Source organism: Anarrhichthys ocellatus, unplaced genomic scaffold, assembly GCF_004355925.1.
Source record: "Anarrhichthys ocellatus isolate YVR2014 unplaced genomic scaffold, GSC_Weel_1.0 scaffold11, whole genome shotgun sequence".
NCBI lineage: Eukaryota > Metazoa > Chordata > Actinopteri > Perciformes > Anarhichadidae > Anarrhichthys > Anarrhichthys ocellatus.
This window is the reverse complement of record NW_022280041.1, coordinates 9,589,093-9,606,696: the sequence shown is the minus strand read 5'-3', so window position 1 is coordinate 9,606,696 and position 17,604 is coordinate 9,589,093. Positions and strand designations below refer to the sequence as shown.

Genomic DNA, 17,604 nt, shown 5'->3' with positions numbered 1-17,604 from the left:
CACACACACACACACACACACACACACACACACACACACACACACACTCAGAGTTGAACCTTTACAAATCTAATTACAAAATAAATAATGAGTCACTGCTGTTGACAGATCTGGGAATCACACAAATGGAAATACACAGACATGCACACACACACACACACACACACACGCACACACACACACACACACACACACGCACACACACACACACACACACACACACAGATATTTGGTTGTTAGAGCTGCTGTACTAGAATGATCCATGTGGCGGCGCTAGACACACACTGTTGTATGGTTGGCTTCAGTTCAAATTGTAATTTGCATGCACTGTAACCTAATAAGGAAATGTTGATTTTCGCTCTCTATTCCCTCACATCTAAACAGAACTTGTGTAACAGTGTTTACAGGATATGATGCGCCACTAAGGAGGAGCTGAGATCTAATTCATCTGCTTTGTCTATTGTATTTTCCACTTTGGAAAAGATTGGGTTCAGCCAGTAGCCATGTGACGATGGTGAGTAGGGCTGGGTAGAGGAAGTGCTGACAAAGGCCCTGCGTGCCTCCTCCTAGTAAGCAACTAAATGAAAAGGTTTCAGTTGTTTTAGAAGTCTTCTACTGTAATGAGTGATGAGAAAAGGAGACAAGAGGAAAAACAGGAAGCTCTGAATATCAATCACACAGGAATACGAAGCTTTTAAAATTGAACAACAATGATTTTCACATTTCCTAAAATTTGAGTTCTTACATAAACAACTTCAGTATCAATGTTTTATTTCGGGATTACATTTTTCAGTCCTGATTCCATAATCCAGTGTCTCCGTTGTACTGCTGCAGAGCATTGATGTGGGAGGCGGGGGGGGGGGTGAACAGCAGGTCAATGTCTTGCGTCCATGCTAAGCAACCACTACACAGGGAAGCTGAAGCTTTATGCAGACTGCACAGGGGGGCACGCCAACCCAAATGAATCTCAGTGAATGTATTTTTACCTTTTTTGGTAAAAGCAATATCATGAAAAATGACTGAACGCTGTCTGACTGCAGTGACCACCAGTAACCCGCTATTTGCTGTAGTGGCTATGTATTATTTACACAAACTTGCACTAAGCTGAATGTGCTCCTGGGTGAGTGGGAAGGAATTATCCTTCACTAAATAGCCTGGTTGCCATGTCACAACTCTGTCATTTGCATCGTCACATTTGGGTTAGTAGAAGCTCTCTCAAACCCAAAACTGTACAGGGCATAGCAGCCACATTTAAAATGATCGCCATCCATGCTAAACAAAAGACAAATTACTAATGACAACGGTATCAACGCAAAATGATCATGCATGTATTAATCGTGCATAAATGAGCGTCAGGCTGTGCTGTGATTGTTTCCCTTATTACCAGACATTGTGGTCTGCAGTTTAGCAGTCTGGTCCTGTATCGCACTGACCACACCCCAGTACTGCCTCCTCACTGTGTCTCTCTGGGCTACTCTGCCATCCTCTCCCTCTTTCCTCTCCGGTTGTTTTGCACTCATCTTCTCTCCTCCTTATTCCACACTTCATTATCTTCCTCTCCATCTTCACTGTCACCATTTCCCCTTTGTTTCTCATTCCTCAGTCCCTTCTTTGCTTCCTTCATCACACCTTCACACTCTGCTGCCCCGTCCTTCCATGCCCACATAAGGGTGTCATTAAAGACTAATGGCAATGTGGGAGGGAGGCCCCAGAGGATACTTCATTTTTTTACTGTTTTTCTAATTTGTGTGTATACGTGTGTGTGTGTGTGTGTGTGTGTGTTAATCACTCCCAGTGTGATATTGTCTATGCTAATAGAATGAGTCAGATATCTCTTATCATATCAAACACAACATCTCTCCTCTTTTCTAGTTGCTGCCTGCATCAAACCACAGTGACTAGCTGCAGACTAACTGGAGGACAGTGCAATAGGTTGGAATGAACAACTGAAATAAACTGCACAATAATGCATTGTTTTCCAGTGTTAGTGTGCAATGGCTGGCTTTGCATTGGGGCCTTTGCTCTTCATTCAGCTGGTAAATCTCTCATTCTGTCATTTGGAGCCTTCGAGGGGAAAACTGTGGATACAGCTAAATGGATTGCTCTCTGTGTGGACTCATTTGTTAACTTGATCCAGATATCAGATGTTATATAGGCCCATTACTACAATCCTCTTTCTCTGTGAATGCTTCTAATGCTATTAATCATGTGTGCTAAGAATGCTTGTGTTTTTAACCTCTGTAGAGATGCTAGTGGCTCTATTAGGCTGTATTAGGGCACAGTGGTGCTCTCAGCTAAATGCTAATATCAGCATGCTAAGATGCTGGCAATGCCAACAATGTTCAGTGTGTTAGCATGCTAACATTTGATAATTAGTACTACAGCTGAGGCTGTACTTTTTTTTACTTAGAAATACAAATTATAGATATTGAAATTACGACATTGCCATGTACTGGTCATAAATATACATCCTCCTCCCAAAAAAGAATTTCTTCCTAAGAGCTTCTGCCTGTCTGATGCTGCATTTACAGGATGTCAAACCAGGGACGCAGATGTGAGATTGTAACTTGAAAACTGCCTTTTATCTGTTGCCACATGATAAATGCAAAGCTACTTAAGAAACAGTGAACCCAAGTTGACTTGTCCAACAGCCTTACCTTTTCATCCCTCCTGTATTTGATCCCACTTTAAAACATTTCTACAATTATTCTCCAATAACATGAAAGCAGCAGGAGGTGGAGGCTCTGGTCTACATAAAGCCCCTGATCTCCTGCTCTGGAAACCCCTTATGGGAATAGTTTACGCCACGATGCTTTGAGTGGCAGCTCTAAATACGGCCTCACACTCTGCCCGCCCCAGGCCAATTTAGCATCTCTTCCCTCTCAGTGTGACCCATGCTACTGTTTCTCTGTCATTCTTGCTCCTTCTCACAGATAAAGTAGGCAGCATTAAGAGGTGATGAGGCTGATTACTCATAGAAAGTGATTTCCCCTGCCTGTCATCAGGGACCCCACACGCCTCTAAACATCTGCTGTCTGTCTGAATGCCTTTGGTCTCTCACCTCAGCTTCATCCTTGAAAAAGAAATGATTAAACTGATGACAACAGTACCAAAAGGTGGAGATGAACGAGACCAGTGACGAAAGCAATGACACTTCAAAAGCTATTCTGATGTTGGTAAAAACATAATAGAAAAATAATTAGGATGATAATAATGACTGTGCTAACAGAGATAATGATCGTGATAAGTGATCATTCCATTCTTGCTTTCTGTTGTCGCACAGCACATATTAGTTTTAAACCAAGAAGCCTGTAAAAGGGGTCTTGAAATGCATTTAGACGACATGGAGAAACGGCATTGTTTGTGTGTTGCAGGGTAGAGAGGGCCCTAGTATTACAGTATAGTATGAATAGAAATGTAAAATTATTTAGGGTGTCCTCTCTTCTTTGATACATTTATTATAACAACTTTCATTCACTTCTCTCTCTCTAGCACTACTTTTTCTCCACTATTTTTTGTCCCCTGCCTTTTATCCTCCTCAACTCTTTATCCCTTTTCTCTACTCTCCATCTCCATCTGACACTTTCTTCTTTGTCTCTTGACACTGATCCTTCTTTTCCTCTCCGGTTCTCTGTCAGGCAGTATTACGTTTTTGAATCTGACTTTGTATCAGTTATTCACACTCTTTAACCCTCTCACTGTGTGCCGCTTCTTCATTTATTTCTGGGCGTGTGTAAGTGCGTTTACATTTATACAGGGAAGTCGGTTCAGAAGATTGTCTCTGGTGGAGCCCTGACTTACAAGCATCCAAATGGACAATGAAAGGGGAAGGAAGAGAGAATGCACAAATTATAGCATTAAAAACCATGTCTGCTTTGTTGCTCGATTCCCACTGTTGTTGTTGTTGTTGTTTTCCATCAGCTGTGTTGCCTTAAAAAATCTCATTACAGTCTCATCTCTTCAATGACTTTCTTGGCACACTGGTGTCTTTTATTGCAGCAGTGTGTGTGTGTGTGTGTGTGTGTGTGTGTGTGTGTGTGTGTGCCTGCTACTGTTAGCATGTGTCCACGCCACGGGTTTGTGCAAGTATGTGTATGTATGAGCTCACTCCCACTCCTCTGTTTTTTACAGTATGACTCATAGCTACAAACATACACACACACACACACACACACGCACACACACACACTAAAGTATTTTAGGACACTGTATTGTACTCTTAGCTGCAGACGGAAGCAGGGGGCTGAAATCTTTTGAACTCCTAGCATTTGTCTCCTAGCATTTGTCATTCTCTGTCCCTGAATCAGTGCTCTGCTAACTGCTCTCTGTCTTCCGGAGAAGCCCACAGGCTGCCACTGCCTCTTACAGTTTCATATTTATATGAGCACCAGACTTTAACTATGTTAAAAGCATACATTACTATAATTCAACAGCTGCTATGCATGGAGCTAAGCCTGCATTCTATTTGAGGTCCTGATTGATGGTTTAATAAATGGATGGTTTATAAAGCTACCCTCAGGAAGAGTTAATGATACTGACTATGCTCCTAGCATAGTTGGGAGGGCTTGTGCAACTTTGACAGCAGAACATAGTTTCAGTCATGAAATAAAGCAAGTATTTTATTATTTTAGTGCTTACTGTTCCCCTTTGCTATTTCTAACATATACTATAGCAAATGGCTAGGGTGGAATTAAAAATAAACATGAAGTGATGCTGTTTGGCTTTCAAACTGTAAGTTTATACATTATGAATGTAAGGGAATCACAATTAATGGTGCAAAATATGAAACTTGAAAGGTTGTCTGTGTATATGCGTCAGCCCAGTGATAGTCTGGCACCCTGTCTCTTGCCCACAGTCAGCAGTGCGACCCTGTGCAAGGTAAGAGGCTGCGGATGATGGATGAATTTCCGAGTTGGGAAACTCACAAGAGACAGGTTAAAAGACAGAATGGGGGCGCCCCTGTGGTTTATGGGTTGAGATTTCGACCACAAACTGCGACATCTCCGGTTTGAGTCCGCTGCATCTCTCTCTCCCTTGTTTCCTGTCCTCTCTGCTGTTTATAATAAAAGGGAGAGAAATGCCCAAACCACAGCAGGTGGAAAGATAATCTCACTTTAAATCTTTAGTATATAACGCTCTAGAAACATCCTGCCTCTGCAAACTCCACACCCACAGTTAGAATTACAGGCTTTTCGTTATAAATGTTGTCTCAAAGCGCAAGCTGATGTAACCCTGATGATTTAATTAGGGGTTATTTCTCAAACCCAACAAAGCACCTCCAGAGCCACAAAGGACATTATTACACAACTGTTTTCACAGGCTGAGGAGTACTCCCCATGACTAGTAAACTGACATGTATGTCTGGAATGTTGGAGCTTCCGTGTAAGTACAGATACCCATGGCCAGGTATTATACAGTGAGACTAATCACTGACATTTAAAAATGTGTGGTGCCCATGGACGCTGAAAATATGGAACTTCAACCCAGATTTGTTCAACCTAAAAGACACCAACCATCGTATGAGGTCAGTACAGTATGCCCTTATTATTATATAATATATTATAACGTTTTGCTAACACTCCCACTCCTCCCACACGGACATGTGAACACTCAGATGGAGACTCACCAGCCAACGTTCCCACTGCCGATCCCAGCAGAGCATGGGCGGCCAGCAGGGGAGAGTAGAGCAGAACAGCACCCAGGATGAGGAGTGAGGGCCCCAAAGCTCCACAGGCAAAGATCTGACCCACGCCCAGAAGGATGCCACGCGTAACCTGGGCAAGAGAGAGAGAACTTAAAATGGAGGATTACACGATGTAGCACATTGTAAATAATTATACACAGGTTTTATATAAAAGTATAAAAATCCAAGAGACAGAAGCACACTCACAAAAACATAATGACAAAATGTGTGGATTCTACTCAATGGCTCTCTTTCCAGTCGAAACCAGCCTCTTTTCTTCTCCCAGTTAAAGGGCACATGAAAAACTCACTTTTTCAGTGCTTGTGCACATACATTTTGGTATGTGGAGGGACCTATGTACAAACTGTGAAATAAGACAAACCAGTCAGTTTTTTGTGGGCTGCCTAAATCAGAAAACAATGTGAAACAATGTGATTCAATGAGCCATTCAGATTTGGCTTCCGTCACATGCAGACTATATGTAATATACCTCCCCCCATCTCAGTATCTACACCTGACTTTGCGAAAAACTACCTTTGCAAAGGTGCACCATGTTTTTCTCACAAGCCAATCAGAGCAGACTGGGATTGTTTTAGTTTCAGACAGACGGTTAATACGGGTAGATTCAGACAGAATTAGAAAAATGTGTTTTCTTGAACATTAAAGCGTGTAAACATGTTCCAGAAGAACTCAAAATAAAAGTATGAACCTTGAAACAAGCATATGTCCCCTGTATATACACACACACACACACACACACACACACACACACACACACACACAGTCAGGAGAAAAGAGTTTCCATGGCGACGGGATGGGTGCACCTACCTGTCGCGGATATTTACAAGTCATAAATGGTGTTTAATTATATTGCAGCCACACAAAGTCTTTGTGCGTGTGTGCGCTTCTATGTGTGTACACACACATGTGTACGCCTGTGTGTCTGTGTGCAGAAAGATTAAGTACACTGGTGTGGTAGTGCAGCCAGAGCGCCCTCCTTAGCAGAGTGAAAGCTGAAGACATTAAATATAAATAGGACCTACGTCATCCCCATCTCCGGAGAGAACCAGAGGAAAGATGAGAGGAGGAGGAGAGAAGGAAAGAGGAAATGGAGATGGGTGGAGGAAAGGAAAGAGCAATAGAAAAGAAAAATTAGATGAAAGAGGAAAAAGAGAAGCGGAGGAGAAGGAAGAGATGGTTTCACATTAGGGACTGCAACATAAAAAACATATCTACAATTTGATTGTGTTGTCCTTGAAAACGTGGTTACTAGCTGTTTATTGTAAATGGAACTATGACGGAGGAGAGCAAAGGAGGATGAAAGAGGCAGATTGAAAAAGTGATGAAGAAAGATGCAGAAAGTGGGAGACGGAGGAAGGATAATTGCAGACACATGGGTAGAGGCTGAGGAGAAGAGAAGCAAAGAGATAAAAGGAAGGATTTAGAGGTTTCAGATCTCCCACGCAACACACCAAAGAGAATTCATGAAGGGAAAAGGACAGCGTTTATAATGGCGAGAGACGGACAGATGGAGGGAACAGGAAAAAGAGGGAGAAACTCTTTCATAGGAGGGAAATAATCTGAGGCGGAGGGACTGAAACTTGTGGAAAGTCATTATCAAGTGCGAGAGACACACTGTGCCACGACGCGATGCTTGTTAATGTAAATCTTGATTCAGGACACCCAACAGCGGTGAGATGGTTTAGTCAGCATAGGTAATTTACTTTAGAGAACTTCAGTCAGTTTGCAGATCTCCATGTTCAGGAATACACATATACAACATCCTTCACCACTCCTGTCTAATACTGTGCTTCTAAAAACACACAAATGTCACGTGGTAAATAAATCAAACGACTCTCTTACAGGTCTAGTTAGCTGTCATCTCCATCTTCAGTGTTGCGTATTTGACGTAATACAAGATTGTGGTTAGTGCTGCTGAAATACAAAATTTGAGCAGTGAAGATATCTAATATCTAGATATTCAAGTGTTTTATTATACATGTTTATAGGAATACGGATAGTTTGTTGTATCTGTATGTGAGGTTATGTTGTCCTTGTGATCAGCACATATACACCAATGCTAACGAGTAATCGTTATGTACGCTCATTACATTTGGAAGAAGACAGAGGCTGCTTCCAAACAGCATGGAGATTAGAATTCAGTTGTCCCTTAAGCATTGAGATGCCAGCTGGCTCTCAGAGATCAAAAGCAGACTGCAGCAGCTGGTGAGAGTCTGCATTACTTTTGCCAAAGTCTCATGAGAAGCAGTTCAAGGCGACAGCAATGCATTTCAATTTGGTGGATCGAAGCTTATCAATTTTCTACAGCTTGCATTTTAATCGCGGTGACTTTCAGCAGCATGCATATAGGCCTTAAGGTTTTATTGCTAGTTGTTTGTCTCTCTGGCTTTACAAAAGGTAACTGCAGCTATAAACTCCACCTCAATATTTCCTTCCTGGAAACCCGTGTGACACTCATACTATCACTACCGTTCTGAATATTGTTCACGACCTCAGACACTATCTTAAATGCAACTGCCTTATTTCCACTATGAGTTTCAATCACCAAGAATTGTTGATTAAAACAGTTTGGGCTGATTATAATTTCCGAACCGGAGCTCCATCAGTAACTGTTGCTTAGTAACTGGTGAGTCATAGCTGGCTGATCTTATGCATATTTTGCTCCGATCAGTTACTCGTTCACTCCGGCTGCAACATGGCAGACACAAGGAGGATAACTGGCCTTAGTTCAGCTTGGTGTTTGTCTTTTATCAACAATCCAGTCGCTTCCAATAGTTCCCTTTGAGACAACACTGTTGAAACTATACTGTTTCAGTAGTATCAAAAGGAGATGGCCAGTCTTCAAATCATGTGCCAACATGCGTTAGCGGTATTTCCGGTGTCCGATGTAGGATGATGGGGTAATATACTCTCACCAAACTCCTGTCGTGTAAACCAGTAGCATATCTGACCTGTAACATTGGATTCAGAATAGATTTTGTCCGTTAGCACTTTTCGTAATGTAGCTTAGTATGTTTGGTGCCACTATAATAATTTAAGGATTACCAAATCCCTCCTTGAATATCAAATTGTTAGCATTGATTATTTACTGAGAGTAAAGTACAGTAAAACTTAGAGAGCTTTGCTTATAGGAGGGATATTTTGAAATATAGTATTTATAATCATACAGTTGTAAAATAATTAACTGTGTAAAATGTTGGGATTTACTCTAACCTCCTACATTAGGACAGTCTTGTTATGCTCTCATTCACTCACACATCTCTCTGACTCTCGCTCTCTCGCTCCTACTCTATCAGCTGACAGTGGGCGATTTCGCCACGGCCTCCCTCAGCCAATCATATATTTCCCGTCAAACTTTAAAGACCTGTTCTCTTCTGTGCAGTCAGCTGTCATTTCAGTATGAACCGATGTGACCCTCCTCCCCATTCATCATCACATCGGTGCTCAAGGTTTCTTCCACTGAGGGCAGTCCCACTCCACATGCCATCGTCTATCTTCAGCCTGCCCCTACTGTCTTCAACAACTCCACAGAAGACACCTGGAAAGCTCTGAGGCTCTGAGGCAGGCCGCGGCAAAACCACTGGTCATAGCATCTGCACAGTCAGCATGCTGCGTCCGACGACAAAGCATGGCGCTGATGATTTATAAAGTTATTTCATTCGACTGTGGTCAGGCTTCTTGGAGGGGCTCCCCACCCATCTCAGTTATGCTGGGATGGTGAACTTTTGTTGACGTGAAGGTCTATCATATGGCTAATTGGCTGATGAACTTGCAAGGTTTTCAACCAATTACAGTCAGGTGTTGTCCCATCATGTTAGCAGATTCATGCTCATTGTGTTGAGCAGTTTGGAGAGTGTCCTGCAGCACCTCTTAAGTCAGGGGTGTCAAAATCAAGGCCCTCACGCGGGCCTCGAGTTTGACACCCGTCTTAAGAACTGCATTCTGGGAAGACTACGGAGTTACCCAGGTAGTAGCCCTGGCTTCTCACAGCCAACGCTGACGGTGGGCATTTGGACTGTGGGGAAGACTCAGTCGCGCTCTTAAGCCCTGCATGGTGATAGGTGTCGCTGTGTGGGGTAAGCCAGCGCGGCCCGGAGGACTTGTTCCTCTGGAGCTTGAGTGGCTGCCGTCAGCAGAGTGTAAAGATGGTCGGCCAGTCTTCAATGCTACCAGGGGGCAGGAAGCCTGCGTGCCAGTCTGCCTCAGAGCTCATTTCAGGCTTCCGGTGTGTCCGATGTAGGATGCTGTGGTAAGATACTCTCACCAAACTCCTGTCGTGTAAACCAGTAGCATATCTGACCTGTAACATTGGATTCAGAATAGATTTTGTCCGTTAGCATTTTTCGGAATTCAGCTTAGTATGTTTGGTGCCACTATAATAATTTAAGGATTACCAAATCCCTCCTTGAATATCAAATTGTTAGCATTGATTATTTACTGAGAGTAAAGTACAGTAAAACTTAGAGAGCTTTGCTTAGAGGAGGATATTTTGAAATATAGTATTTATAATCATACAGTTGTAAAATAATTAACTAAGTGTGTAAAATGTTGGGATTTACTCTAACCTCCTACATTAGGACAGTGTTTTTATGCTCTCATTCACTCACACATCTCTCTGACTCTCGCTCCTACTCTATCAGCTGACAGTGGGCGATTTCGCCACGGCCTCCCTCAGCCAATCATATATTTCCTGTCAAACTTTAAAGACCTGTTCTCTTCTGTGCAGGCAGCTGTCATTTCAGTACAAACCGATGTGACCCTCCTCCCCATTCATCATCACATCCGGTGCTCAAGGTTCCTTCCACTGAGGGCAGTCTCACTCTACATGCCATCATCTATCTTCAGCCTGCCCCTACTGTCTTCAACACCCCCACCAGTGTCGACTCTCCAGAATTTTAACTTTACTTTATACAATTAAATAAATGTATTTGTTCATTGTAAATTAAGTTTCTCCTGATTTAACAACCTGTGTCTACCTGTATAAGTCAATTATCTCCTGTTTGTTTCAGTTCTCATATTTATTATGTTTTTTGTTATGCATGTTATTTCAAACTAATTTGCAATCATAAGAAGCGTGGTCTTTGTTGGTGAAATGTTTCTTGTATACAATTACTTATCGTAAAACTCCAAAAATATAGTAGAGTAAAATCTTTTGGGGGAGTTTTCTAAACTTACACGGGTTATGAAAAAAAGTAGGAAAAAATCAATTGTATTGATTTTGGAAGTTTTACTAAGCTTCAAGATCTGAGAGGCGATCGTGATTTCAGAGTCTGCTTTTGAACAGCAACCTCCTGCCTTCCGTGTAGTATAACGCAACCTATGCACAAAATTTCATCAAACTTTGGAACACCTCACCTCGACTGCAATGAGTTCGGTGCCATTGTGCTCTGGCAGCCCCGGTGGTGTAGCCGGGTGGTGCGGGAAGTAAGGGTTGTCTGTGCCGGTACAAAGGAGGTAGAGGACAATGATGATGTTGAAGGGAAACACAGCGACAGGCAAGTCCCAGCGGTCCAACACCGGGGAGAGACCACTGAACAGAAAGACACTGGAGATGGGGACGGGGGGTGAGAGATGCTGATCATTTTTAATGAAATGGACCTGGTTTACAAGCTTTTTGCAGACACATGTTCACATTCACACTAAATGGCTTCACTGTGGCATACAGTTCTCTCATACTGTACGCTGTAAGTGGAGGCACACCCCGATGGTGTGGTGAGAGAAGGGGCATTGGCGTATTCCATTATTAGCATTCAGTCTGCAAAAAAAGTCTAAGAATTGTCTTTTGGTTCTCTTGGAGACAGGATTGATTTCAAATGGTACTTACAGAGACTCAAATATCTGCAAGAAAAGAATTTATTTCAATAGAAATAGGGCTACCACGAACGAATACTTTTCGTCGGTCTATTAGTTTCTTGGTTCATTATTTTTCCTATAAAGTGTTGATAAATTGAAAGAGTGCAATATCAAATCCTGCCATTCCTTTTTTACAAGAAGCTATGTGTGAACTATATTTTGGATTGAGATGCAAACTTAGCTTTTGGTGTGAAAATGCTTTAGATGGTGTTCGAAAGAGCTGATTAATTAAACCTCAAAATTAGAATCATTGCTTTCCTTTTAAAACTTGGGACTGCAAATGATTTGTCACCAAGTGAATAGACTTCAAAGATTGAGAGAGGAGCGTGAAGTGAAAACTGGTGCATTTGTACTATTGTGCACATTATCCTGAGGCATGCAATATACAGAGACTGTCCTCAATGGAAAAGTAACAGCACTGGTCAGTGTTCATGTCCTGAGCTGCCGTTATCACGTTGAACTGTGATTGGCACTGCTGTTTCAGAGCTATGGGACCAGTGATGTGACTGGGAGAGAGTATTTAGCGGTGAAGTATATCTCAATAGAGAAGAAAAGGAAGAAGAAAGATGCCATTAAAAATGATCATTAGCCATTTACAGACTGTGTGAGCTAAAAAGGCACAAGAAGCCTAATTCTCCTTTACAATGATAACAATATAAGGAGATGGCTATCCGTGTATCTCACCATGTAGCTGATCCCAAGCAGACAGGCAGCAGCAGCCACCAGTACCAGTCTCCTGCAGTGCTGAACACTCCTATCAGCAGAGACACCAACATGCCGTTAAAACCATGGAGACCTCCTGACACCTCAGCGCTACAAACACAAAGAGAGAACAGAAAGATTCACAATTCATGATCACAATTACATTTGTGTGATACAGTGATTTACAGGAAGATTGTTTTCAAGATGGAAACGCACATGAGTGTGGCTTTTTATGGGTCCCCATGAAACAAACTGTTCAGTATTAATGAGCAGAGGCCCCAGGGTGACACCAACATGTATTATGTAGTATGTCAGATTAAAAAAAAACAACCGTTAGGAGCCCCAGCTCAACTGGAATTTATAAAAAAATAAAAAAGTTGCATATTATACTGTGCGTGGCATAGAGTAAACATTGGGAAATATAGCCAAAATAAGAATTGCTAGGCAGTGGGTGTGGGTGAACACAGGCCCATCAGTCATGGAGCTGTTATTCTCATGAATTTTAAGTAGAACCCTCAATCACAATTAGTGGTGCAAATTATAGGCTTGTGTTACAGGGTCGGCTTCCAAGCAACAGACAGGATTTTAATGAGGGTTCGATTATTTAAAAGGGACATTTTTCTGTTATGTGGTTTTAAGATGGACTTATCATTAAATATGTACATACAAATGTGCACTTTTATGAGCTTCTATGCCGTTCATGTGGGTGTGTGTTTCTGTAAGTATGTATCAGTCCACCTGTCTTGCCCTATGATAACAGCTGTTAGCGTAGAGGCCAGTACACCCAGAGTTCCCAGCAGGCCCTGCCAGGGGGAAGCCCAGTACAGTGCGGCCAGGATGAGAGCACCGCTCAGCGGGTTGTTGGCTAGGATCACCCTGGCCACCCCTCTCAGGCCCCACACCGCCAGCTGCAGCACAAACAGCTTGTCTGAGGACACAGAAAGAAAACATTTTACACATTGTTCTTGACAGCATTTCCCCCCCAAAACCTTTCAGGAAAATCTGCAGCACAAAACACGTTTCTCTTGATGGACATTCAGCGTTTATATACAAGAGCTACAATGGGAGTTTAATGATGATTATGTTTTATGTTGGGAGAGCAGCAGAATTCATCGTGGGCGCTGCGTAATGATTACATCTGCATATTTGAATGGCAATGTAAGCATTTCAGATTTCAACACATTCCAAGTGTTTGGCAACTTACTCTTTTTGAAAAGTTTCATAATCACAGTATGAGGAGACTCCGCAGTGATTTATTATGCATTTTAGAAAACAGGTCATAAATTGTATCCTTGTTTTCAAGATTAAAAGTAAGAAAACGTGTTGCGATGTAGCAGTGTATTGTGAGAGTCTTCCTACCCTGCATGCACTTATCCAAGTGCTCCATGTCCCCAGTAAACAACAGCAGGCCGCTCATCACACGCCGACTGCGGCTGGCGTGATTCCTGCTGGCCTCCTCCACCTCCGTTTTGGTATCCATCCACATCACTGCAGCTGTTGGACCACGCCGCTAGAAAAGGGATAAATATGTTGTAGTGACGTTGGAAAAACACTTTCCACTTTTCTTTGTTGTTCCTCTTTAGTTCTTCTCGCTCCTCTGTTTTCTCTCTTGTTGCTTCTTACTCCCCTTCCTTCTCAGTCATGCCTTCATTGCCTTTTCCTCCTCTCCCTCTTTCCTCCCGAGTGAGGTCTAAGGGGATGACTAATAAACTAGTGGGCAGGCTAACGTACTCACTCAGCTTTGTTCCGGCCGTGTCGCAGAAGGACAAAGTCCAACGCCATTGGGACTGGTCGAAGAGAAGAAGATTGGTGAAGCCCTTGCACCTGATCCCCTCATTTCCAAACCACCTCTCCTTCCCCTTTCTCTACCAGCCCCATTGTGACATCTCTTCACCCATTGTTTGTCCATTTAAGCTAATCATCCACCTTTTATTGCAGCGCGACACGTGGATGTTTGTCTTTCTGTCTTTGATAATGCATGTTGTGTCACCTCAAGTCTTTCCAAAAGGTGTAATATATAACCCAGCCATCTTTGCTGCTTTGCATTCTTCGAGGAATCGGATGCGGGAGAGGAAAACTGTTGACACCAGATTCCTCCCTAAGAGGCACTTGCTTTGCTTTGACATCGACTTGACTTTTACAAGCTCCTCACACTGCTTCTGCCTGCTTTGTTTACACCTTAAGAATAGTTGAGAGCCCTTGGAGTTCAGCAAAAAACTCCAGTGACACATTGCTCACTGAATGTCCCGAATAGCAGAGAAATGCTTTGATTTTGCTTCCACTCGAGAAACACAAAAAGGCGACTTCCGAGAGATGTGTGCATCTATGTGTGTGCATATGTGGCCGCTGGTGCACATCCATTAGTCGACTCAAAGTGCAATAAGTGAAGGCAATAACAACATGTCAGATACCATCACAGAGAGATTCTTTTTACTTTGTCTGAGGCAGTGCAGCGGGGATTCAACAGCCTTGTTTTTGCAGGTGGAAACTGCTGTGCCATCTCCATCTCCAGCTCATCTCTCTCCCGCTTCCTACGTCTCCCTCGCTCTCTCCATCGTTTATCTGCTTCAATAAATACATCCGCCTCCCTCAGTCTGTCTCTGCTGCTCGGCTCGTTCCATCAATCACAGACTGTGGAGCTCTGGAAGAGAGACACGCACGCCAGAGTGGGCTGTTATTAGAGGACGAGATGCAGGTGAACGCTGGAAGATTACACTTTGACCTGCGAATGTGTTGGTTTCATCAAGTGGAACCGCACAGACACGCTGCCGCACACATACGCCACATAAAGGCAAGCCACCGTACTGTAGATACAGTCAATTTAAGTGTTCACTCAATATTCTCGGTGTGTGTGTGTCTGTTCCACTCCAGACTTATTCTAACACAGACCAGAGGTCACTGAAGGCATTATAGAGCACACACGGTGAAGTATGCAGCACTGGCTGCACTGGAAGCTTCGAATATCTGTTGTCATATTTTGTGACGTCAACACCCTAAAAGAATGTGGAAACACGTTTTGTTGTTGTGGTGATTATAAGTATAATTTATGGTGTTGTAAGATCTCTGCTAGACAGCCCAGCTGATACAGATGTGCGCCTCCTTTTGCGTGGATCAAGCGGGAGAGCAAACACTATTTTGACCTCAGTGAAAATGTTTTTTTAAAAGGCTAATCGCCAACAAATTTGGATTGAAGCAGAATATTTCATTAGATTAAAAGATGTTAATTTTGGAATTGATTACATCTATCTTTTTTCAATAATTCTACAAATAGTATAATACTTATTATATTAGTGTGCCTCAAGTTTATCTGCAACTGCGCAGAAAATACCGGATTTCAACACAATGAATAGACATGCAAAAAAGAAAGCTACCCAGCATTTGAATGTTAATTACTCATCTGAATATCAACGGTACGAATGAAGCTTTGAAGATTCCACCTTCTCGGTACAGCCCTCAACATGTACTACTTAAATTTACAAATGTCTCGTTTTTTTATTGTAATGAGAGTAAAAGAGGGACTATCGAGTGTATTTTCTTTTACAGTACATGCTTTGGCAACACAAATGTCTTAACATGTCATGCCAATAAAGCAAAGTATATCTGAAAATTGAAATTAAATTGAGAGAGTACAAAGATTCAAAATGTTAATTTCTATACGGACAAGTATAGCATAGATTAATGCCACATACCAGCATTTACAGCTCAAGCTAGTTTGCAATGACCAAAGATAGAACTTTACACAAATACATAAAACTCCACAGGAAAATACTAAACAGCACAAACCAGAGCACATATTTTTGCATTATTTTATATGCTTTCGACCCAAAAACATCAAGTATTTGCAAAAGTTAAATTCCCATTAGTTGCGCTAAATAAATGCATTTCTAGAGTCTAATGTCTCTTTAGAGCCACAGTGATGCACTAGAGGAATGCAGTGCATGCTACCTGGTTCCAAATATAGTAATCTACCAAATAGCATTAGCTTCACTGTCAGCCTGACACAGAAGTACCAGCTACTGCTCACAACGTTATTTGCAAGTATTATCTCATTAACCTCAGGCAGAGTTTAAATAAAGCTACGGTGAGAGTTTGGATCAGTTCACAGAAACTCCACAAAAGCCACTTTAAAATCGAATTACTGAACCGGCTGAAAGAATCCAATCTCCACAGCAAATGAGGCACGACGCCCTGATGAGAACATCGCAAACGAGCTGCTGAAACCACAGCCCATGTAGACATCTACGTAGATGCAATTCTCACACTGTTCATCGTGTTTCCAGAAGTCAACACTAAAAGGCTACTCATTTACAAACATTTTTTATGATTTTCCTTTAAACAAGTAAACAATGACTTACTAAAAGTCCACAGAAGACGGTCGAGTGGAGCAAACACAAAACACTGTGATATAAGGGAGGACAAAGGATTTCTGTGTTATTGAGAAGACAGGCGGAGAAACAAAGGAGCCATCATTTCCTGCCGTTCCCATGATGATGCACATTTGTCATTGTTGTTTTTCTACCTCTCTTTCTCTCACTCAACACACTTATTTTTGCTCCAACATGAACCTAATCCTGACTTAATCATGATGCTTCAGAGTACACGGGCTCTTCTTCTTCTCAGTCAGAGGGTGGCGTATGCTGTACATTGTAAAGCCCCGAGGCAAATTTGTCATATTGGGCTGTGTAAATAAAAGTGACTTAACTTGACAGCCTATTAGTGGAAGCATTGGAGAGTAAAAGACAGGGGAGGGGGGGAGGGGGGGAGGTGAGTGACTGAGGAGAGGATCATTCATGCTGCACCAGGGGAGACAGTCTACATAGAACTGTAGGCTACATGTAGCGTAGGGTAACCACGTTCAGCTGGAATGTGCCACTATAATACAGACTGGGTTGGGCTCTTAAAGAAACGGCTAAATTACACAACCACCTTCCTTAGTGTAGCCTCACTAGGAAATAGACAATTAAACAAAAATGACCAACGATAAATAAAATCACTGCAGCGGGTGAAACAAGCATTATCAAGCCAAATAAATTAAATAACCTAACAAAAAAAAAGAATAAACCATAACATCAATAGTATAACTTTATCAGGGGCTAGAGAAAACAATTCATTCAAAGATAAGTCCCCTCACTTTTTCAGTTTGTCATTAAGGTTAATGTATCCATGTGTCCAACTAACTAGAAAATGTTAAAAGTTTGGGAAGGACTTCAAGATTCTTAGCTTATGTATGTGAAATCTGCCAATTGCAAGTAAAAGATTCGTCATGAACTTTAACTCAAAGTCCCATCATTATTACATTGATCATTTAGGCGGAATTGCTAGAATAGAATGTCCCGTCTTATGTT

The 17,604-nt window shown here is 42.1% G+C and overlaps 1 protein-coding gene across 5 annotated transcripts in view; it reads right to left on the bottom strand.

The window, feature by feature from the left end:
- Positions 1–16,688, bottom strand: part of LOC116385485 (urea transporter 1) — a 20,791-nt gene extending 4,103 nt beyond the window's left edge. The window contains exons 1-7 of one of the 5 annotated variants that reach the window (XM_031850982.1): positions 16,615–16,655; positions 14,694–14,900; positions 13,619–13,769; positions 12,998–13,187; positions 12,242–12,370; positions 11,060–11,249; positions 5,627–5,774 (exon numbers count right to left, since the gene is read on the bottom strand). In XM_031850982.1, the coding sequence (XP_031706842.1) occupies positions 5,627–5,774; positions 11,060–11,249; positions 12,242–12,370; positions 12,998–13,187; positions 13,619–13,769; positions 14,694–14,765 (880 nt within the window). In that variant the 5' untranslated portion in view covers positions 14,766–14,900; positions 16,615–16,655. Of the gene's footprint in view, positions 1–5,626; positions 5,775–11,059; positions 11,250–12,241; positions 12,371–12,997; positions 13,188–13,618; positions 13,770–14,693; positions 15,387–16,614 lie in introns of those variants that run through there. The other 4 variants (XM_031850983.1, XM_031850984.1, XM_031850981.1 and 1 more) reach the window with 4 other exon arrangements.
- Between the last annotated feature and the right edge of the window lie 916 nt (positions 16,689–17,604).